Source organism: Pagrus pagrus, assembly GCF_965226575.1.
Source record: "Pagrus pagrus genome assembly, chromosome: 10".
NCBI lineage: Eukaryota > Metazoa > Chordata > Actinopteri > Spariformes > Sparidae > Pagrus > Pagrus pagrus.
Genome location: NC_140194.1, coordinates 14,255,751 through 14,279,836, shown reverse-complemented (window position 1 = coordinate 14,279,836; position 24,086 = coordinate 14,255,751). Strand labels below are relative to the sequence as shown.

General features: G+C 41.8%; 1 protein-coding gene across 3 annotated transcripts in view; it reads right to left on the bottom strand.

Annotated features, from left to right (window-relative positions):
- Positions 1–24,086, bottom strand: part of LOC311263550 (cGMP-inhibited 3',5'-cyclic phosphodiesterase 3A-like) — an 80,054-nt gene that overhangs the window by 7,970 nt on the left and 47,998 nt on the right. For 2 of the 3 annotated variants that reach the window (XM_084363703.1, XM_084363705.1), the window contains 10 exons: positions 20,248–20,508; positions 17,157–17,314; positions 7,675–7,748; positions 6,617–6,768; positions 6,376–6,513; positions 6,093–6,204; positions 5,752–5,865; positions 4,971–5,170; positions 3,862–4,065; positions 2,408–2,569 (listed from right to left, as the gene is read on the bottom strand). In XM_084363703.1, coding sequence (XP_084219829.1) covers positions 2,408–2,569; positions 3,862–4,065; positions 4,971–5,170; positions 5,752–5,865; positions 6,093–6,204; positions 6,376–6,513; positions 6,617–6,768; positions 7,675–7,748; positions 17,157–17,314; positions 20,248–20,508 — 1,575 coding nt within the window. The remainder of the gene's footprint in view (positions 1–2,407; positions 2,570–3,861; positions 4,066–4,970; positions 5,171–5,751; positions 5,866–6,092; positions 6,205–6,375; positions 6,514–6,616; positions 6,769–7,674; positions 7,749–17,156; positions 17,315–20,247; positions 20,509–24,086) is intronic. The other variant, XM_084363704.1, reaches the window with a different exon arrangement.

Here is a 24,086-nt window from a genome sequence, read left to right as displayed (position 1 = left end):
ATGCCGTGGTGCCAGACAGCACCGGACACCCCCTGAAGTCCTGAATCAGGTCAGAGCCCCTGATCCACAATGGGGCCTCTATTGATGCTCCATGGGGGGTTTGGAATTGCCATCGGGGAGTGCAGTGCCCAAAGTTTGCCAGCAGAACATTGCAGTGTAATTAGTGGATCCTCGTTATTTATTTCCCCTGTTTGCCATTTTCATGCTGTGGCTGATCTGTGTATGTAAAATTGAATACTTGCCCGTCGACAAACATTGCTGCATGTTCAGCTGACCTACTGTGCACTGATTAGGATGGATAAGCTAGATTATTAACTGGAATTCATTATATATGAACATAATCTCTTTCCAGGAACCTTCCTAGAAGTGAAAATTACATTTCAGTTATTTTCCAGGAAATTATGATAAAAAAAGACTTTACACGAAGGCCTAAACAATATGAGGTGATAGTGGGAAGGCTGAGGGGCAGCAGCATGTCTATGACGTCCATATGGACGTGAATGAACAACAGCTAGAGTATAGCAAGGTTTCCTAGTTGCCTTGGTGACTGACCCTGAGTGACATCCCATACACTGTACAGCTGGATGCCTTTGTTCCTGCTCGCTGCTATCGTAAAGCACAGAGACTCATCATAAGATGGGATGTCAGAGAGATCTGCAACTTGATGGAATCTCTTGACAGGTGAGTTCAGAGCCATGAAAATGTTAGTATTCCCGTGAATGAATGCTGTTTGATGATATCGGTGACGATAAATGATAAATACAAGCTTATATTTGGGCGTAACACCTACAGTACTTTTTAAGTGTGAACCCCTGTAAGCCCAGAGATTAAACATGCTACAGATTCGAGTCACCCAGATCCTGGTTCACACATCATAATCAATTTGATAAAGCCTCTCGGCACGTTGAACAAATCTTATCCTCAAGGCTCTGTCAACATGATTTCCTGCGATCCATGGCAACGTATGAACATGTTCTGTATAGAGGATGAGTTGTATTGTGTGTTGTGTTGCTTTTTACAAGGTCATTGGTCTCTCAAGGCTGCCTGTGTAATCAGAGGCTACTGCTCCACCTGAATGACAGTTGCCTGGGCACCCTGCTTGCGTCACCACATCTTGCAGCACTAAAACTATTGTCACTGAAGAGCATTTCTCCTTCCTCTGTACGTCCACTCGTAGACGTCAGAGTGGCTTGTAACAAGATGGTTGTGTCACCGAGCTGAAGCAGAAGGGTACATGAGGGTCTGAGCTCGTAACAGAGGCAATTAGCAGAGATTAGCAGCCATCCAGTGCCAAGGGGACATACTGTAACAAAGGTCACTGAGGGTGGCTTTAGGCTGAAGGCTTGACTACAGTATGTTTGTTACAGTAGCACTGTATACTCAGTGGTCCCTTTAACAGGCATACTTGTATCTGTTGCAATTCAGTACAAATTTTCTGCCATAAATTCTACTTTTATGATGCCTGTGATGTCTTCTTTTTTAGGTCTAACTACAGCATCAAGGTCATATTTAATGATGATGGTGGTGTTGTACTGGACGGCACTATTTTCTGATTTTTATAATATTTTGCCCCCCTTACAGGTATGTATGCAAATACGTCGGACAAAAGACCAGAAACACCTCTCAACATAATGTAGTCGAGTACCACTTTTAACTATGACCGAAGTTATAAACACATAATCAAATTTATAAATACACCGACACTGTCAACATAAACTGGACAGTATAAAGCTCGTAAAGGTAGAATTTATGGATGAGTTGCTGCAGCTGCTGTGTGGCAGACATGTGAATCAAGAGCCCATTTTTGCAGCCAAACCTACACTGTATCTGCTGCTCCCTTGGCTTACATGTGAATGCAATGTATATCTAGAATTTAAAAGTAGGATGCATAATTGAACAGATAAATATGACAGCGCCTCACAGTAACAGCTCAGCAAAGAGGAGCACTGCCGTTACAATCTAAACACATCAGAGAAGTTGAATGAAAAATGCATTAAAGGGACCAAAATCAGTCAAGCTAGAAGTCTGGAGCCTATGTGGAGGAAAAAAAATATAGAGGGGCAGACTGTATTTCAGTTTCTGTAGTGGTTTCTATGAGTTCTGAAACACACAGCATGCCACCAGGAGTCATTCAGTTCTGCTCCTCAATTTCATTTTTAGAGAAAACGTGTGAAATTCAAGCAGTTGAAATATGTTTTCGATGGGGGTTTTGGGCAGAATAGGAATGTTAATTCCCAAATGTATGATTAAGTATTGCAGGACTACTGTATTAGATTGTTGTGTGTAATACCGGGCAGGTGGTTGTGTTGTTGCGTCCCCCCCCTGCGTGCAAACATGACACTACACTGACGATTAGTTTAGCAAAAACAAACGATGTCTAAGCTCCCGTCAGCGGCGGTTCACACACCTGTTCATAGAACTCGTTGACGATGCCTTCTGTCCACTGCAGATGCAGGTCCTTGCACTTCAGAGGCCCGTTGATGTCGGCCAGTTTAATGCACATCTGGCACACCAGCAACCTGTCGTTCTCGTTGGACCAATCGATACCTGTAGACGGATCATCGCCCACCTAAAGGAAAACAACAAAACAGGCATGTTGTCATTTAACATATTCAAACGTGTTGGCAGACACAGCTTGTAATATGGAGATGTTATGTAAATGTGGCGCCATCGTTCTGCTGTTCAAAGATTGTGTATTCATATCAATGTCAAGAGGGTTTATTAATCAGGGAGGAGACATACAGCAACCCTGGAATACACTGTGAATGACAAAAGACCTTTTAATTGCAGCTTCAACCTGTATTATGAGATACATAAGCCGACTTTTTCCTTTGATGATTTGCTTTAAAAATGTCGAGGTTACCTCTGAATCAAACCTTTTAGACCTTTGATTATCATCTTACATCTACAGCAGCACTCATAAACATAAGGCCTGCGTCAATCTCAACACTGTTTGAATTTTGGATTCAGTATTTCTAGTTATGCTTAATGAGATTCAAATCTGAAGGAGGACCATGGACTTATCATTCTAACCTAATAACTCAGGAAGCGGAGGAGATCAAGTGCTGAACTTGATTGGTACTTCACAGAAAGCTAATTTGCTTCCAGGAAGAGCAGAGTCCAGGGTGCACGGCAGTGGAAGACACTGCCAACGAGCCCAATGCTAGCTGACAGGCTGTGGCCATCGAGTACCACCACTGTACGAGTACTCACAATGGAAAAACCCAAGACCCTCAAATCTGAAGCCAACATTCTGTCTGCGCTTAAATGAGTTCTTGAAAAGCTGCAGGGTGCTTTGTGTTACATACACACTGCAAGTGCTGCAGTGTTCTGCACAAACAGACCTGTTCCTCAAAAACCACTAGACATTTCTCTTTTTCAACATTATACAAGCTCAGGTGTGAACGCAGGACTCATAAAACTGAATAATAATGCTACGATTTTAAGTTTACCAGACGATTCATTATTCAGCCTTCCAAAGATACCGAAGACAACTAAGTTAAGAAAGTATTCAAATACAAACTTTTCACTTTTTATCTGTGGATAGGTTTCATAATGCAGTGTTGGCACTGTCAAACTAACATTTTCAAGGGTTTAAAACACCATATCTTTAGACCCAACAGTCATATCTTTTCAATACTTAAAGGTCCAGTGTGTAGGATTTGATATGGTTGCCAACTGAGAGTGTTTGGTTTGTCCTTTCTGGGCTACTGTAGAAACATGGCAGAGCAACATGGTGCTCCTTCTGTAGTTGTAGGATTCTTGGTTTCAGGTGATCATACACTTATCTCCCATTTCTGCCCATAGATCTCTCTAAATCCTACCCACAGTACCTGTGATGTCAAAAAGTTTTAGATATACCTTGGCATTGAACTCGGCCAGGAAGTCAAAGTGCTTCTTCAGATCAGTGGCCAGTATGGCCTCAATAACCAGGAAACGGAAGCGCTTGAACTCCACGTGGTCCAGGTTGGCGAGGAAGTTGTAATCTGGATGCGACATGAAGAGGTTCCAGGCCGAGGCAGCGTGGTGGTTTTCCAGAACGGATCGATCGTTGTAGAGCACTGCCTGCAAACACACAGACACTTTATATTTACATAATCAGGTACAACAATGCCCGTAGTATATGAATACAGCAATCTTGCGCATACAGTGCTAGATAGAGATAAAAAAAAAAAGTGAGGCTGGATAATAGAGTAGACCAATAGTAGCTGTTCAATTAGAAAATTCAATTGGGCCAGATTTTAAAATTAGACATTTTTTCAGCAGCCTATTTAAAACCTTTCTCTAGCTTTTGGTGAAGACAAACACAAATGAACTTAGTAAAAAATAGCAAGGTTTTTTTATTCCTTTTTTAAGAAAATGATGCTTTTATAAAGTGATGGGGACATGTTCCCAGTGTGTGAGACAAACCAGAAAATGTATTACTCAGCCAATGTAGTTTTTAAAAAGACAACAAAATAATGTAAGTATTCAAATGTCAATTTTTCTCTTTAAATCTGATGTATATGCCAATTGAGGTCGTTTCTGGGTTGGATGTGTGCCGCCAGCAGACAATTAAATAGACCGGATGTTGAGGAGGACGTTACGACAAAACTAAACAAATGGAAAAACCACATCAAGCTTCCAAAGTATTAACAAGGAATCTGAAGCCACTGTACTACATTGCTACCCCCTGATAGATAACTGAGTTGTATCAGTATCATGAAAGCCTGTTTACCTAAATTTAGGAGATATATCTAGACAGGAAATACTGTATACATTGAGACAGATTTTTAATACTTTACACACAATGAGGTGTCATTGTAACTGGTGATCAAATTCCAATAAAATCTCCAATCAAAGGACCGTATGTTGACTACCAAGAAAAACAGGAACACTGATGTGTGACAGTAAATCAACCAAATGAACTCCTACTTACTTTGATCCTAATCAGATACTGTTCTCTACTTTAGGCTGAGTAGCACGAGTACCTGTGGGGCGCTGGTGGCCACGAGGAAAGCGTTGGTCCGCCCGGGATGGTCATAGTCGTGCATTGCGGCAGCCACATAAAGGGCCATGAGCTCCAGAGCAGGTATGAGGCCTGACAGGCAGCCGTAACCATCTTCTGACACAGTGTAGGTCTTTGAAACCAGGAAGCCCATATGACTGTGTGTTATTCCACTGTCGGAGTCTAGCCGCAGGGGAACAGACAAAGTGAGGAGGGTGAAGAGCAGGGTGGCAGACTTTAGACAAACACACATACTGTACTTTCATGTGCACACACATGCACTCTAGAGCACACACGCAGAAATACACACTCAAATCCACTTATATGTGGATCAAAGGGATGGCCCTAGTAAGGCATACAAATGAGGTTATGGAAATGGGGTGAGAGGGAACTCTAATCTGCCTGCGATTTCATGCTGTTCCAGACTTCAAATAGTGTTTGGTACGTAAACGCAAGCGCCAAAAGCCTGAGAGAGATAAGACAAACTGTGGGTAGGATAAGAACACACACTCCTGCAGGTTTGATGCTCTGACATTAATGAGATGGCTCACAGTGACGCTGGAGGCAGGTGGAAAAATCTAAATAAAAAAAGTGTGGATGTGCATATAGACAGTCTTTATGGTGGTAAACGGCTTAACACAAGTTGAAAAACTGAACAAAAAGCTATCGAAAGGTCATGTGTTCTTCTGTGGCAACTTCACAAACACACCAGCGACCCCCAACAGGTGGTGCAAATGTCTGCATGTATGCACTGAAGGACACACCTGAGTCACTGGCAGAGCCGTGGTCAGTGATGAGGCTGGGCAGACCAGGCACAGCCTGCGTGGTGAGGTACCAGACAGCATGAAGCACATCTGTGGCGTGGACCCTGTTGTGATCTGGGTCAAGACAAAAAAGTGTGTGTGTAATCTTCTCCACCAGGGAGCACTGTTGGGCTGCTTATGTTTCTCATAACAACATAAAGGCTGCATACAGTCATATATGACGAACACTGGACAAACGGTGTAACGTTTCCCTCTAGTGGCTGGTTTAACTGTTACAGCTGCAAACACGGTTAAAAAGGCTAAATCAGAAACATGAGATGGAGAGAAATGCTCGAGCTTACATGGTATGTCTCTGTAACCATTCTCAAGGGCGTGGAAGTAGTTCATGAATTCTTTGACGGGGATCTTGAAGGTCGCGAACAGGCCGGTGTCTTCAAAGAGCCTGTAGGAGACCTGAAACACAAAAATCAAATTGTCAGTCTTATTTTGGTAGTGTTCAGTTGTTGGTATTGAAGATAGTGCTTTTTTTTAATAAAGTTTTGTCACTTGTTTTGGCAATGTAAACAGCTGTTTCCCATGCCAATACACACTGACTGACCACTGATCTCTCTCAGACGTGCTCACCTGACTGAGGATCCGTCCACATTTCCCATTGGTCTTCTCCATCATACGGAAGATGGGGAAGTTCCAATTGTTTAGCTGACTCATCAAAGGCTCTAAGTCCTCCATTAGTAACGGCTCTGGAGCCAAAATTGGTTTGTCCTGTAACACATGATGAAAAGTGGTCAACAGATATGAAATATGTGTTGATGTTAATAGAGTTAATAATTAATAGTCACACTGGAGTCATTCTGCCTCGCCTTACCTCAGGAGGTATTAGTGGGTGGAGGATGACATTCTGGGCGGGGTTTTTTCCTTCCTCCGTGTCCTCCTCTGTATGTGCTACATCACTGCTGTCACTGTGGTTGGCTTCGTGGGTGCTGTCATAGTCTGATGACACAACCACTTGGTCCTCTGCTATTAAAAGAAAAAAAAAACAAAGAGATGTCAAACTGTGGCCTGAAAATCCACCGTTAAATCTCCTTAAGCTGATGCAAATCGTCAAGTTTATTTGAGGGGGGAATTTACTTCTCTGGCACATCCGCTCCCCTTAATCCTGTTTCTTTATAGTCGGTTATTTTCTGCAATTCTCAGAATGAAAGCGCTCCAAGATGGTGAGTGCTCTCGCTCGTTAACACTGGTGCATCTTTGTGATTGCTGCCACGCCCCTCACTCAAAACATGTCTTAAAGCGTGTGTGGTGGCAACAGCAACGCTTTGTACAGTACTCTGAGTTTGTATCATCAGAAAAGCTGGTATCTCTGCATTTTAAATGCTGGATTTCTGACTTGTTGTTGTTGAATACTGGTCATACATACAAAATTAAAGATATTGCGTTAAAATATTTCTTTGGTAAAAGCGAGCGTGAGGATGGGTATAAGCTAGATTTTTGTGTTTTTCTTGGATGAGTGTGTAATCTTTTTTGCAGGAGACGTCATACAGATAACATTATTTTTGTTATTGGTGGTTTCCCTGTTGATTATTCATTGTTTATTTTCCTTCCACTCCCTTTTACTATCTGCCTGTTGTTTGTCTGTGTTTTTCATGGCCTTTGATGATTTTTTTTGTTTGTTTGAAAAGAAGCACAGCAATAACAGATTTTGTGATTTTGTTATGCTGGAAATGATGCAAGTAAAAGTAAAATTATACATTTACATACAGTATATGTGCATCAAAATGAGTTTGAAGGTGATATTTTAAGGTAAAAATCATGGGCCATAAATGATTATTATCTTAAAACAATTTCAGTTTCACATATTACAATGTCTAGGTTAATCCAAGACAGTGGTGGTAATGATGTAAGAAAGAAAGACTGAGGGCATACCTGACCGTGGTATCCTGTCTCCCTTGTCTATTGAGCCCTCCCCGTGGCTCAGTTTGATGTATGGCCTCCCACAGCTGTAGACAAGAGGGTTTTAACAGGTTAGAGATAAAGTGCATGAAAGGGATGTGTTTTATTTAACTCCACAGCGTACGACACTCCCTGTTGTAATGCTGTGATATTTGCAGCTTCGACTGCTGCACCTATATGTCGGAATCGATCGATTTCATTAATGTGAATGAATCAATTCTAGAGACTAGTGAAAAAACGACATGTCGATTTGATCCACAGCTCAGACATTTACATCCAAATGTGCACTGAAACATCTGCTAATCAACTGCAACAATCTGTTTTGCAGCTTTTGTAGGCTGAGATGAAATCTTAATTACTATTGTGAGAAAATTTGGTGTTAATCATTATGTTGAGAAATCTGTGTAATTGGTTTTGTTTGGCAGAGCAGATTGTTAAACAATGGGAGTCAGAATGGTATACGTGTGTTTGTTTGTAGCTATGCCAAAGGATTGGGAGTAAAGCCATTCACTACATCTGTCTTTGATGTCGAACCAGTCGGCAGAAGTTGTCAAGAAAAAAAAAACGTAATGGGATTCCTACTGTGCTGTCTCCACATGAAACAGACGTTGTACAGACGCTTGAAGAAAAATACTCATTAATGAACTTAATGGATGCACACATTAACACAATGCAAAGAGAACAAACAACAATACAAATGCGAAACAGGCGCTGTTACGGTATATAGTCTCTTTAGAAACTGAGCCCACCCTCTCTGAGCTGTAGGACAAATCGGTGACGGGAGCAGCTTAATGCGCCCCACAGTCTGAGCGACAGATTCAAATATTCACATTTATTGACTGGTTTATAAATCAAATAAATGTCATCTCATTCGGAAAGGGCCTTGAGCCGGCCTGCTGGTCGGTTAGCTGTGTGACACCACGGGGGAGCCTCCTGAGCTGCTCTCAACAGCTTTTCCATGTTTCTCCACTGAGGCCTCTGTCAGGCTGTAGGTGGTTCCAATTAAAATACCTCTCCCTAAATGTTGTAAAACCTGCCTTCTCAGGGCAGGAAATGCCTGCCGCTAGAGCATGGTGTCACAGGGAGCACAAAGGCTTGTAGTGTGTCTATCTCCTTCTGATAAATTGTTACTTGAACACGTTCGAGCTGTACCCGCCCTGCCTAATGGTCCTGAGGCCCCAACAAAGGCAGTTCTGTTGTGTTTGCGTGGCCGGGTTGGACCACTGTGTGTAATGCCTAGCAGGTGTGGAATATAAAATAGTTTGATAGTTTGGCGGGCGAACAGTTAGTACATTATTGTCAGGGGGGTCTGGGCAGGCAGCAGCGCTTGGCTTAAAAGGTTTACTTTTAATGAAAGTTGAAGAACTGGCAGACACTCTTCCTATTCTGCTAATGCAGCAGAATAGCCTCGGCTACTGACATTGAGCCTTCAGCGCAGAATGTAAATAAGGAGGTCGTCCATTTTCACCCGAGGAATCTGTCAGTCACGGATCAAGTGACGCTGCTTTTATCACAAAAAACCTCTTAAGTGCAGTTACAGCAGTTAGCACTGTAGTTACAGTAATTTAACTGTCCCAGTGAAATATATCTACTGTAAGAATACAAAGTACACATTCCAGCCTGTTTTTGGTTCAGCCCTGTCTCCTCAAAATAACATTTATACACTAATAATTTTTCTCTAATACCTTTGGGAAGAATGTAACTGCTGGCTGCAACTATGTTAGTTCAGCCAAGAAAATATCCGGCATCTCGTGGTAAGGTTAGATTGAGGCAAACACTTCGGTTAAGGTCAGGAAGGGATCATGGTTTTGGTTAAATATTGAAAAAATAAATGTTCCTGTCTCATGCTGCAAGTCAGTTTTTTTATATCATTATTCAACCAAAACCAAAATTTGTGGTTCAACCAAAAATGAAAATTCAGTTAATAGATACACACCCCCAATGCCGACAGAACGTCGGGTGAAGTTTTGTAGTCCACAAAACATTTCTGGAGCTTCTCTGAAACAACTAAAGTAGATGGGGACGAAATAAATAAATAAAAAAATGGCTCCACTCTGTTTTCCAAGGCAGATCACAGATTGACATGAAAATATTATTATTCACAGCCTTTTTTTAAGCCAAAATCTTCACTCTAGCGGCTAAGCTAAAAGTGTTACTTCAAAGAAGGTTGTAAATAATATTTTAAAATGCAAGTCCCCATCTACTTCAGTGGTGAAGCTCCAGAAATGTTTTTTGTACCATGAAACTTCACTGACTTTGCATCAGCATGCGGTTGAGAAGAAAATGAGAACTTACCAAACTTAACTTAACTTAACTTGGTCTATAAAGTGTCAATACATTGTGCTAAAATGCAATTTCACAGGTCTAAAATAACTGTTTGTATTGTGCAACCAACAGAGCCAAGAATCGATATTCACTTTCTGTCAAAAACAGAATTGCTAGTTGATTAATTGGCTATCAAAATATTTGTGTGACAACTAATTGATCCTGTATAATGGGTCTGACTTTGCAGACACTACAACAGACAAGTGGTCTGCTTCAGCGTATCATTATTATCGACTGCACAATGTAATGGATATAGAATGAGACCATCTTCATTTACATTGGTTTCCTATTAACCTCGCTATCATGACACAATTTTGTCTGCCACCGAAATACACTGTTGTAAAATTAGTTGTAAGAACTTACTTTATCAATATCATTTGTTAGAAACTGTTTGTTTCCGTGTGCTTTCTTACAGGACAGGATCACACAAAGGTCAAAGGTCGAAATGGGTTTGTAAAAGGTCAACTGGGAGTTTTTCTCTGTGGCAGAAAATCACTTCTGTTCTCACACACTCACACAAACGCACCTTGGCATTCTCCAGAATAAACCTCAGTCCAGTTAATTATCCTGCAATAGGAAATACTGTATAAATTGCAACATTGTCTGCGTTCTCTGAGAACAGCCCCGCTGCCTCTCCCCCTCCCATGCTGCTTATCTAAATGTTTCGAGCCGTGCAATAAGCTCTGACTGGCCTCTGCCCGCTCCCCTCTCTGCTGCAGTTTACTCCCAGATTTTATACTCAACCACTTACAGCAGGTTGACAGATTACCTTTGGTTCAGAGCCCAAACGGACAGTGTCCAAGCCACGATAAACACTGCAGCCATTATTTCTGCTTCCAGTAATCTACCTACTCTGGAGCCAGATGACGTGAAGAAGATAACAGCACAGTGGCCGGGGCGAAGGGAAATGGAAGGTATTCAATTGGCCTCTTTTTATACCCGGCCTGTCCGATAAAAAGCGTTATTGTAGCTTTGAAGTTGGTGTTATTCCTTCTTAACGCTGTACGTCACTGAAAGCTGACATGATGGAAAAAGGCGGGAGGAAAAAAAGAAGCCTAATGTCCTAATTAAGATTGTACAGATTTGATGATGGAGCAGAGAGAAGGCAATTGAAGCCATGTGTTCATTTTCTCCCAGCTTCCCCTCCATGTGCTCTCTCTCTCTCTCTCCTTCCCCCTTCCCCAACCATTTCACTTCTCTGAGAGGACTCGTTACCTATCAGGAGTGATTACTGATGTTTTATGTGATTCCTAAATTAATTAATATGTTACTGAAGTCTTGGCCAATTCTCAAAAGTGATAACACTGATAGATACAGGTTACGGAACATAAATTACAAAAACACTCGACTCCCCAAAAACTTGAGAGATAATGTGTTGGCAAGTTGCCAATTGCTAAGAGACCATCACAGGTTCAATCCCAACAGCATTAACCCATTCAGATCCTTTGTCCATTTGAATAGACTACATTCACACGGCGGCCATTTTCATCACGTTGGGAAGCTCAAATGTCGTACTGCTGTGTTACAGGTTGCAAGTCAATTAAACCTAGGGAATCTGACAGATCGTTATCGTTTCACTACTTCCTGATTAACAAGCGAGACTTCATCCAAACGTACGTATTTAATTGGATGTCTATAAGCCAATCACAGTGATCTACGTCATCTCAAGGGGACTGCAGTGGAGCCACACCCCATGTTTAAGCAATCTTTGCCTAGGCCTAAGGCACATTTGAATCTTTTTTTCGTATTGTTAAAGTACATCATTTGTGTTAAAATTGTGTTTAAAAGTTAAAAAAAATCACAATATTTTATGTGTGTTTGGATCATAATTGGTTTCTGAACCGGTTTCTGAAGTTGTTGTCAGTAGATTAGTAGCGTGACGCTGATGCCTTACCAGCTCTCTTTTTCATTTGAGGCATCTGGTTAAGAACCAGATGTCGAAAAACCAAATTTAAATAAAGTGTTACTCAGAGGAGAGCCCTCTCAGCTGCAATAAACTAAACCCAGGGACTCTCTGTTCTCTCCAATTGTGTCTGTACAACCCCTGCCAGAAGAAACAGCTGTGACAGTGTGGCGAAGCATGTGTGTGTGTGTATGTGTGTGTTAATTGTGGGGCTCTGGTGACTGGGGAGAGGCCCAGGTGTTTGTTTATACTCACACCACCATAAGTGGCCGTAGCTGGGGCCTGCTGCTGGGCCGGGGCTGAGCTGTAAGACCAGGCGACAGGGCTTTGTGTACAGAAACTGCTCAGTGTGCTTACATTCACAGAACTCGTTCAAGTATCACACTGTCATCGTGCAAACAGACCCAAACAAGCCACTGACAGACGCGGCCCACACACTTCTTCAGAGGGCTCAAGACACAAAACAAAACAACAGACTTTTTTTTTTACACTGCTGCTAACTGTGCGGTAAACACTATCAATAAGAACTCAAGGTTGGATATACAGGAGTCATGAGTTGCAGACTTTTGCATGCAGTTTTCTGGTATATTACGTTGATATTACAACATGAATTAACTGTAATACAGACTATATCGTATTTTAAAAAAGGGGTGTAAAAACTATTTTTCATTTAAGGCAATGGAAAGAAGGGAGATGGGTGAAAGTATGTAGTATCTGAGCACTATTTGTCTAACGAGTAATACCTACAGTTCCTTATTTAAATCTGCATGTCACAAGGTTATTTATCATGATTTGGGGAAGGCCAGGTCACCTACGGAGATAACTGATGTTACCTTTCAGTGTATTTATCCTGTCACGCTTCAGTCTTAACACCTTCTGTGTGTAATATGTTATTTACACTTTTGTTTTTTAAAACATACAGTATGTAATTTCTGCCACTAGGGTTCTCTCAGTCAAAACAAAACAAAAGACATAAGGATCATGAAAGTTGTTATCTTCATTGTTAAGCAACTACTATTGCTGATGACGAAAATCTATCTATGTGATGTGGTAATGTTTTAAATTTTTATTCATGTTAAGATTAGTCAAAACACTGACTTCCTTCCTTACTCTCTTTTTCTAACTTTCAGGAGTTAGGGACAGGCAAACGAATGAAACACACTGTTGCCTTGAATGAAATAACAGATTTCTCTGGGTTTGAACATTATTAGACACATTTGGAATAATGTAAGAACACAACTCAGCAAAATATATAACAATATGCTCATCGTTTGTAGACATTTTAATGCAGAAATGTTCAATATTACATCTTTAATTCTGGATTTCATTTTTGTCTCAGCATGTTTAGGTCTCACATTAGATTGAATTTGTGCTATTTGTATTTGCTTGTGTAAATACATGGACAATGTTGTTATATGTTGATTGTTTATGACTGAATAAAGACAAACCAAACCAAACCATTAACTTTTCATCAATTATCAGATACAAACTGTAAATGTTATCCACACATAACGTGTACTCCTCCCTGACCATGGCTACAATAAAAGTTCGCAAGCCTGCTGTCTGATGAAATCTTATTTTCTTTTCATATTTTATCCTTATATCATTTTTTTTAAGTTGCAGATTTTAAACATCATTTAAAACAAAAGTTTATATATCAGACTAGTGAGTAGGTGGGTGAGTATGATCTCATCCTAAACAATATCATTTGTATGAGTTCATATTAGTGAGGAGGAGGATGTTACATGCCAAAAGGAGCTTTTTCAAAGAATACAGTCTGGGATCTTGGATACTATGAGACGAATCTTGAGTGAACTCACTTGAACTCTCAGAATCTGCAAGTCATGTTGCTTTCTTAATGGTTCCCGAATAAATGTACTCTGTGCACACACTGATATGAAACCTACCATATGACACATTGCAGGGAATATCATGCACACACATTTTATTTGTTGCATTTTGTTATGGCTGTGAGGTTCACCCAATACAGCAGAATGAGAGAGTAAGAGGACAAAAACAGGCTCTTAGATGATATGCACACACGGACACACACGCACGCACACAGAGGCCAAAAGGACATGGAAACTCGAACAAAGTAATTTATCAAACACAAGCATTAATCTGCTGCTATATCTAGTCCTGGGATTTTCTTCCATTCAGTCACAAGAGCATTGGCGAGGTCAGGTTCTGTGTTGGGAGATAAGTTGGCATTCAGATTTCTCAGAAAAGTGTTTGATGGGGTTAAAGCCTCTGTGCAAGGGAACTCCGAACTCCTCTATGAAAAACATTTTCTTTCCAGGTCTTTTTTGTGCATGGGGACACTATCATGCTGAAACAGGAAATGGCCTTCCTCGAATTGTTGCAGCAAAGTTGAAGCAAACAGTTTTCTGAATTGTCACTGTATGTTGTAAGGTTAGGGGCAAAGTCATTTCAACTGAAAAAAGTACAAAAAAGTGAGGGGACAGAGGTGTCCACATACTTTTGGTATAATAATGTATTTATGGTCGCAGTATTGGTCCGTCCTGTTGGAAGCAGCAGCACACTGACCTGTGAATAGTTAATATAAAACCACATTGATGTCAGATGATGTCCATAAACTGAGCAAATAGTGTACTGTGTCTTTTTACTATGTGCAGCAGGAATTGTCTGGCTGGCTAGTTAGCATGTTTCTCCAGGCAGCTTGGCTCAAACTTCGGAGGACAGGAGCCACATGTTTTTACGGGAACTGTTTTACAGTACATGCAGAATGAATTAATAGCATCATGAAACAATTCCCCTCACAACAGAAAACAATATAAAGCTAAATACTGGCTGGCTTTTTTTCTCTGGTAAAAACATGGATGATTGAACTTTAGACAGACATCAGGTCACGTTAACTGTACATGAGTAAACAGTATATACCAGCTAAACCGACTATAAAGATGTGGATAAACATACCACTTTTTGCCCTGTGATTGGTCTTTGTATCTACTCTACAAAAAAATAACATGGCAATTCTTCTGGAAACATCAATCCTAATTGAATTCCAACTACCAAAATTAGTTTCTAAATTAATCAGAGGTAAGAAATAGGCCATGAATTTGCAGAGTCACGCCTCATTTTACATTTAAAATACCAAGATTTAACAATTGTTTAGTTTCAGGTGACTTGCATAAGCAGTGAGTTTGTTTTTATCTGAAAGTTCACTGACAGGTCGAGCTGATTCACATCTCAAGTTGAAACATAAAGCTTGTGGTGAAAACTAAGCTCAAGGGATTTATCTGTCTTTAGGTTGTGGCCAAATCTTTAAGTATTAGAATGAAAGACTATTTAATACTAGCAAGAAGAGACACAAAAACGCATCAGTTTTCTCATATCGCCCAGTGCAGCAGCACTGTGTTCCCCCTTTGTTTGAAATGCTCTGTTTTCGCTCCTGTCTCTTTAAGCTCTAAACTCTAAGATTGGTCAGCTCGAACATGCCTGAGCCAGCACCACTAACAACAACATAGCAGCTATGCCAAATAAATTATTACGTGGCAAACTAGCAGCTAGGCATTAATGTGTTGTCATACAGTATTAAAGGTGGTACAACTGAAGAGGCGTTCCAGGAGCAGTGTTTTCTGTGGGAGAGATGAGCTTCTGTTGATGTGGACTTTGCCCTTTTTAACTTTCAGGAACTTTAACATTCACAAAAACCTATACAACACACCGAAGAAAAGAAAAAAATTGAAAAAGCACAATGTGTCTAGAAATGCAGAAACAAGACACGTCTGTTGTTGTTCTGTATGACAGCACAGCAACCGAACAACACAAAGGTTGTCATCAGCTGAAACTGTTTGAATCCATGCCGTCTGGTTTCAATGTGCCTTTGAGTCAGACATCAGACGTGTCTATCTGAAGCTCTACTACACATCAATAATTAAGCTCCAGCGTCAGTTTAGAGATGGGAAAATGCTCTTATGCAACACTTGACAATTAAACAAACTTTGAACAAGAACACACACCCGTATATGTAAACCTACACCGTGGTCTAACTGTCCCCCTAGTTTAGCACACCAAAAGCATCAGAGACAACACACAAGTGTCTGAATCCGCAGACAAACGCTGCCTCATGTGCATGACACAACCTCGACGGGGGAAGAAACTGAATAAAGCAGATGAAAAACGAAGAGACTCTTTCTTGTCGAGGCATAGTTAATATTTTAGGGACAGGGCAGCATGTGCTGTCTAGCACTGCTTGTACACCCACATTGTAAGAACACTGTATGCACGAAAGCTCATGTTTCAAGCACACGCAAACGAGCACAGCTGAAAAATTGCGAGCTGAATCTCCTTTTTCTACCCCTTTGAAATTCATAAAAAAAACCTTTATTTCCCCTGAGCCGCGCTAAAATAATCCAAACACAACGTCACAGTAATCACCAAGTAATTGTAAGGAATGCAATCTCCGCGCTGATCACAGTAAATTATGCAGAAATATTTCTCTTAGTAATCACGTCTACTCTAATAAATTAAGACCCTGTGTTTATTCAGGGTTAATGCATCAATGAGATTTACTAGCAAAACAAAACACAGGCGAAATGAACACAGCTACATGGGACTGTGGTGTCTTGACATGTCCTATCTGAACACAGTAAGGCCTGACTTTCTCAACAGCTTTCCAAAATTAATGCGGCAGATAAAGCGTGAATGCAACAGCGCTCTAAAAGAACCTGCTTCCTTCTCCATCCCACTCTCACAAATCCCCACATACATGCAGATCTACTTCTGTGTAGCCTGAGTTTCATGCTATCTTCAGCTCTAATGCGCTGAGAGTTGATGTGTGTCTTAGTTATTCAGGTTAATGCGTTCGCCTGTGGGGCATATTTCCATTCTGGCTCCCATTGCACACACATCCTTTTCCGAACTGCTGTGCCATTACTGTTCACTCACGCTGATGTCTTTGGTATAACTACAGCCACACTGCTGAGAATAAACCTCTTCAGAGTGATGTGTCATACTGTGGTAGTCCTCATTAAAGCGTTGGAACCACAGTTGTGTATACCTTTAGTACAATGTCACACAGCAGGATCCAATTAGTATATTTAAACACAAAACTCCACGACTTTGCTTCGAACACAGCAAACCTTTTTCCATATAACTCCTTGGGGAAGGGAAAAAATAATAGGGCAAGCAAAAGATAAAGGACAAGTGAAAGTATGAGTGGAAGAATGAGAAGTAAGAATGCTCAGTCATTCAGCTGTGGTACCTGCAAGTGAGTGTTTCATGGTAAGGTTTGATGCTGGCGCTGCGGTCCCTTCGGACGGGCCCGGGCTCGATGGTGGGCAGGCCTGTGGCGGAGGTGGTGGTGGTCCACGTGGAAGAGATCCTCCTCAGAAGACCAGGGTGGAGACTCCGCCTCAGACGCTGCATACAAAAAGGGAAAAAAATATATACCAACACTGTAGCAGGGCAGCAGGTCGTGAAACTAAGACTATAACTATAGCACGACTATATTTCATGCTTGCCCTGAATGAAACACTACATTTATGAACCACATTAGCATCACAGAGAGGAGGTCGGGGTGGATGGCAGACGTACAAGGGCCGAGACTGTGACACCTGCAATGTTAGGAAAACATATTTTCAGTCGTGAGTGAGTCATGGAAGATCGTGAGTTTTGGTTATACCTTAAAGGAGCAATATGTAAGAATTTCAATTGATAACATTTAAACCTGCCTATCTAATGAAGTTAGCAGGCTAACCAGCTAGCCCCAGCCAGTCCCAGTCCAAAGCTTCCTTGCTAAAGGTGTAAACACCCCCTCTGTGATCTGAACTCATTCTAGACCACTAGCTGCACTGCTAACTGAGCTAAATAGCTAAGGACAGCTGTAATTAGCAGCAGCATGCTGTTACTCTGGTGATATGCTGCGCCCTATTTTTCCGAGAATTAATTTGACAGTTGGCCAGTTTTTACATAGTGCACCTTTAAAACCAGTACGTTAAATACTGACAAAATGTAACCTTTAGGGTTCATGTACATAGACACAAATTTTCCATTTTTGCAGTCGGGCTTATTGTCACAACAAAAATTGCCACTTGTGCCAATGTACGCGAATGCCATTCGTAACATTTGGTCACTATTTCACAAACTGCCTTGATAGCGGGGCTGCGTATACAGTACACACGCACAGTTAACACTCCTGGAAAACCCATCTTTTCTTTTATATCAATCAATAAAATCATCATCGATAACTAACTGCAGATATTAAAAAGCAAGGCTGTAGTTGTTTTTGCATTTAATCATCTTAAAGAACTCCACATGTAGTTCATGCGTATTTGCTTCGTCTGCAGTCAGATGGATCTTCCAGTCGAGACAGCTGTTTTTCCAGAAAATAACCTGGAACAATTTTCATGACTGGTTGCACTTTAATCTTTGTCTTCACTGAATCCAGAGAGAATCAACATTGCAGTCGTCACTGACTGGAGGATATTGGCAGGCAGCTGTGCCAGCGATGCCCCTCGTGGTTATTCTTAGACACCAATGTCAGTATTGCATTGCACTGATACATTTCATCATCGAGATTCAGCCTCTCTGCTTCTAATTCTCTCCCCGAGTCTCTTTTGTCTCGGTCTCTCAGTCTCTTTCTTTATCTGCCTTTTCTTTGCTCTTTCTCTGGGATTCCCAGTGGTCTGTGCCCTTGTGATGCCTCCATCTGTTCAGTGCCATGCAGCAGCTTGGAACAGCAGCGCGAAAACATGGCAGCCTCTCTCGCTCTCTCTCAGTCTTCTGCAGGGTGACCTAGTAAAGATCGCCTCAGAATCCTGAATGAGTCCATTCACAGCAAGGCGTAACACACTGAGCGAGAGAGCACACACACACTCGTACACGCCGCGGGTTTGGGTCACCTTAGTGAACATTTGACTGACTAATATTCGCTGTGGAACCCTTCTGATTTAAGTATGTGCTGACTTTAGTTGCAGATTAACCGATTTTTGAATGCAAGTGTAAGAAAACACACATGCCTACAAATGAGCCATGCACAATCAACGCATACTTCAAGCGTTGACACATTCATGCACGTAAAATTGCACGAGATCCAAAGATTACTAATGTGTTTTGTACGGCGAATAATAAAACGGCATAAAAAATACGTGTTCAACTCATGATTGTGAAATTGGAGCAGTGGTGTTATGCTATGATTTTCCAGCACCGTAGTTCCATTCCTTAATGAAAGCCCTGCAGACACACTAAAAGCAGAAACACACATGCCAGAAAAACACTCACATTACCAAAAACAGGCCATCCTCACACAAAGGAACAGAAAAAGCTGATCCCTGCTGCTGTCAGCGTCGATACAAATCTATAAATGGACTTATCTCTTTAACTGTTGAGATAAGATTGTGTTTTGTGTTTGTACCGTACGTGCTCCTAATGCAGTGGCTCTCTCTTGCAGTACAGGGAGCATGCCCTGTGTTGGACAGAAAATGAGTTTTTGGAAAAGTGCTTGAGAGGCATCAGCATGCACCGCGGCGGACATCAAACTCTTAGCCAGGAGGCAGAAAAGCAAGCGCAGGGCTTTCCACTCCTGCATTAACCACCTCCACTCCTCCCGCTATTCTCCTCCTGGGCAGTTAGAGGTGGGCACAGCGTCTCTGGGGAGCAGAGTCCTAATGAGTGCAGCCTCACTTGCCACTCAACAGGCGCAGTTTGTCTTAGCTACTTTGACAAAGTTCAGACGATGTGAAAATACACCTGTCAGCCAAGCGATGGCTCGATGGCATGGCAGCCATCCACCACACACTAGATAGATATCTTCCTCAGACGAATAACCGTAGTAATCGTGGTGGGGGTCCAGTTTTGTTGACACACGCTCGTCCGTTTTTGTTACTGTCTGAGCGGTGCGTTCACCTTCATGTTCCCTCTCCTCTTCTACTTGACTCACATGTGCGCATACACAGTGTCTGGCTCTGCACATCTGTCATGTTGACACAGCTGTGGCTATGAAAGGGAGAACAGTGCTCCGAGCAGTAGACGCGCTCAATTTTTCTTCACTCAACTCTGTGAAAATACACTCCTTCATTTGATGCTAAAAGCTCTGGAAGCAGGAAGCACTCATTAGCTGAAACATGGGCTGAAAGATTAACATGTGTGTGGAGCGCAGTGTGGTGTGTAAATCATTTTGCTGTAATAAACTGGACTGCATTTCCATCTAAGGATTATTTTCAGCCATTTCCAAAACAAAATTTTGCCTGGCTCATGACTACTTCTGATTAACAGTTCTGATTTCTGATACTTGGGTGAAATATCCCCACTTTCAAATGTAAATCATCACAATTGGTCTTCATTCATTTGCATACCTTGTGGATGGACGTCTTCTCTCCTTTCTCTGGTCCCTCCTCTGAGTCGGAGAGGGTGTAGGCATCGCTGGGGTTAAGCAGGGGAGCAGGGCGTGGCCGGTGCAGCGGCTGGAAGGTGAGCTGGGTGGTCAGCAGGTTGCTGACAGCCCGCAGAGAGGTGCAGGTGTTGGGGGGCAGAGACGGGTCTGCCAGCAGGTCTGTGATCAGTCCGTGGGCTTCCCCCATCACTGCTATGTCCACCATGACGGTGGTGCCTGACGACTGTGGGGTAAGAGGGAGACAGAGAAACGAGAAATAAACATCATTGCTGCTGTGGCTAATGGGAGTTGATGCTCATTAATGGCTGGGTCTGACAGCGGCCGTGTGCTGCTTCCTGGTGGCAGGCGTGAAGAGCAGGTGTGTGAACTACGTCAGCAGCTCCGGTGTGAGGACATAATGAGCTGAACGGTGATATTGGAATCACTTCCAATCACTCCTGCAGAGCTGCATGTTAAACCTTGTTTAATAACTCAGCTCTGAGGAGATATGTGCAGTGAACTTAATGTTGCTCAATGATGGGTCATATTACTATGTGTGATGTGAAAGTTTTGCTCATACAGGCAGACAGCAGATTAACCCACTGTACGCTACCTTAGCAGCACCAGAACACAGACGGAACAAAGGTAGCAACTGATGAACATAGAGAAGCATTTAGCTGATAAGGGCCAGATATTCTTCTCAGCAGAGGGTGGAGACCAAAACTGATCTAAAAGGATTTAGGAGTCCACATTGTTACATTATAAAACCTTTTGTGAGTGTAGCATTTAGAATTTGTTGTTTTTTGCGAAGGAGCCCAAAAGAGACCAATGCAGGTTTCAGTGTTTTAATTTAATGATACTTTCTAAATCTGATCTCTCTACTGGACAACAGCGGTGTATAAAAAAGGTTAACCCACTAGCTTCAACATTAAAGAGCATCTCCAGAAACAACATTTCAACTTACGAAAAACGTGACAAAGTCTGTGTTTAGAGGAAGTTGTTGTGGCTGAATGGGATAAGTATAGGCCTTATTATGGTACATATTATGATTCAGTTCACTTATTATTTTCTGATTCTTTTCAGTTTTCTGTCACTGTTTGGTTAGTTTTAGGTAGCAAAAATACTTGGTGATGTTCGAGAAAACATGGTCTGGATGTTTGAAAAGATAACTCCTCTCATGTGCGTGTTTCTGTGTTGTCAATGACAAGCACATACAGCCATAACCAAATCATGTTTCAAAAGTGATTCTAGTTCGGGAAAAACAATAACATGGCACAAGATGAAACAAATGACAACCACAAAAAAATACAGAAACAAGAAAATAATAAAACAATTGAAAATTGATTTTGCACCTCTGTTATACGGTCAGACTGAGATTCTGAGGAGCTTTGTAAACTGCGTTATGTTTGTGGCATCACATCAAGCTGCATGCACACTCACATCCACGCACTCATCAAAGGCTTTATTCTATACCTTATATGGCTCCTTTTAGCTCAGAGGAAGCAAAAACACAACGACGAGGAAGGAGCGGTGCGCCGCAGTAGTAGGAGTTGACATACTTGTAGCGTTTTTGGACCTCTGAACAACACTGTGCAGCTGTACTTGATGCTTAATGAATGGATTCATTAGCAACGTCTCAGCTGGACTCTGACCTTTGACCTCCTCACTCCTGACCCCTCAGACGGTCAACAGCCGCAGTCTGTTTCTGCCCGTCTGCCCCACAGCTTTGAAGGCACCGGCGTAGTGTGAGCCGGCCTTGTTTTTGCAGAGCTAAGTGAAAAGTTCACAGCCCACTGTTAATTGCTGTGCCTAGAGCAGTTGAACAACCACAACTAAACACAGGTCAGTCTTGGCTGCCAGCAAATTTATCTAATAAGCTCACCAGTTCCCTTTTTCCCCAAAGAATGTTATCAGATTTTTCTCCCCCAATGTCCCATTCACTTTGACACCAGCTGCCAGGCACCCAGAATTACTCTGTTTACACTGGCTAAGTGGCAAAAGGTTGAGCTGAACAACACATGTGTGAGCGCCTTTCATGCATTTCCACTTGTGGGAACAGCGAAGGTTTCGCTTTTTATTTTCCTAGTCGTATCAGATAAGTCGCTGTATTTATACAATCTTCCTGTTGATCTGCAAAAATACAAAAGGCGTGTGTTCACCGGGTGTGAGGGCATTCCTTCATGGTGACACACATTTATTGATAAATCTGTCAAATGACCGGCACTGGGAGCGAACTAATCTATTTCACAGAGAAGGAGTCGTCCTGCGGGACGGCCGACGGAGCATGTCTGGACAGACGACTATTGTACTCCCCTCACCCCTCCTCTCCCTCAAATCTCTTCTTCTTCTTCTCCTCCCTCTCCTCTTTCCTATACTCTACTCTAATGCATGCTGTGAGGATAAGATGTAAACACCTGTCTCTCAGCTCATTTACAGGCTGATTTAGGAGTTTTCTAAAGAAGGGGTTGAAGGAGAATGAAGCTGCCGGAGAACATCTGGCTCATCTCAGCATCAACAAACATGCATGCATACACACACAAACTGACTTTTACAAACTTTGCTCCTTGTTCGCAAACCGCAGCCAACTCAAAACTGAAAACAGAAGGAACATTTAGAAAGACTTAAATATAAATATACCTTGGGACACAAACTAATAAAATTGGCATCATCCCGAGCTTGCAGCACAGAGACTCATGTGTGCACTAGTGGTGTCACAATTCTTCAAATCCACAATTCGCCATTGTCAAATGAACACATCTGGATTTGTAAATATGAACAGATCATTGGATTTATCCCTGACAGTTGTCATTTACATTCACAAATTCTTCTCCAGAAAGATGGGGCTATTTTACAACGAACACCAGACTTTATCCTGGTGACTTACTGCAGGTTGAGTTAAGCAGGTTAAAAAAATATTCAACAAAAATTCCACACTTGGGGGTTCAACAATAAACAACAAAAGACAGAAATTCAGTTTGTTTAAAAGTTCTGTTTCTCAAAACTGTCCGGAGTAAACCCTCTTCTCAAACAAAGCAATAAATTATCTCTGTTATCAATTCTTTTCAGCTCAGTTCTCCCCCTAAACGTAAACCCCCTTCCCAAAACAAATTAATAAAGGATCTCTGAAAGAAAAATAAGTGCAGCTGCTGGCTACCGCTAAGTTAGCTGTATCGTCTTTGAAGCTGTGTTTTTTTTTTCTTCAGATGCACGCACGTAGGCCAGGTCGGGGAGAATCACAACATACTGGGAGAATCGCTGATCCTGCTTTTGATTTCAATGATCAAAACTGAAAGCTCCCTTCGATTGATTTTTAATTGTGACACTCCAAGTTTGCACCCAGATAAAGGACGGTGACCAACCCCGAGCCTGGACCTGAGTGGCCATAAAAGTAGAGGGAATGATGAATGTGTTAGACTTGATTTTGCACTGGGAGGAAGCCACTTAATGCCCAAAACTTGACATGAAAAATAAAGTCTGGTGAACCGCTCCAGGTGCATTTGAGACATGAGCTTCGGGACGCAGTGGGGATCTCGCTTCCACTAAATTTGTTTCTTATTGACCTGAAAAAATGACTACACCTGTCTGCTACCATATGTAAGGCATTATCCTTAGACATACTGTGCTGTTAAAATATATCTCCCTTTAAAAATCCTGTCTCTGAACCTCTCTACATGTTTGTGAACCGAGGAACGAGAGTTTGAGCTATTAAACAAAGCTGACTGCAGGGAAGATAAAGAATGGTAAGTCCCGACCATCCCTGGCTCAAGCTTTTAACTTCCCATCAAAGCTGCATCTTGGCTTGAAGACAGTTTCTGATTTGTC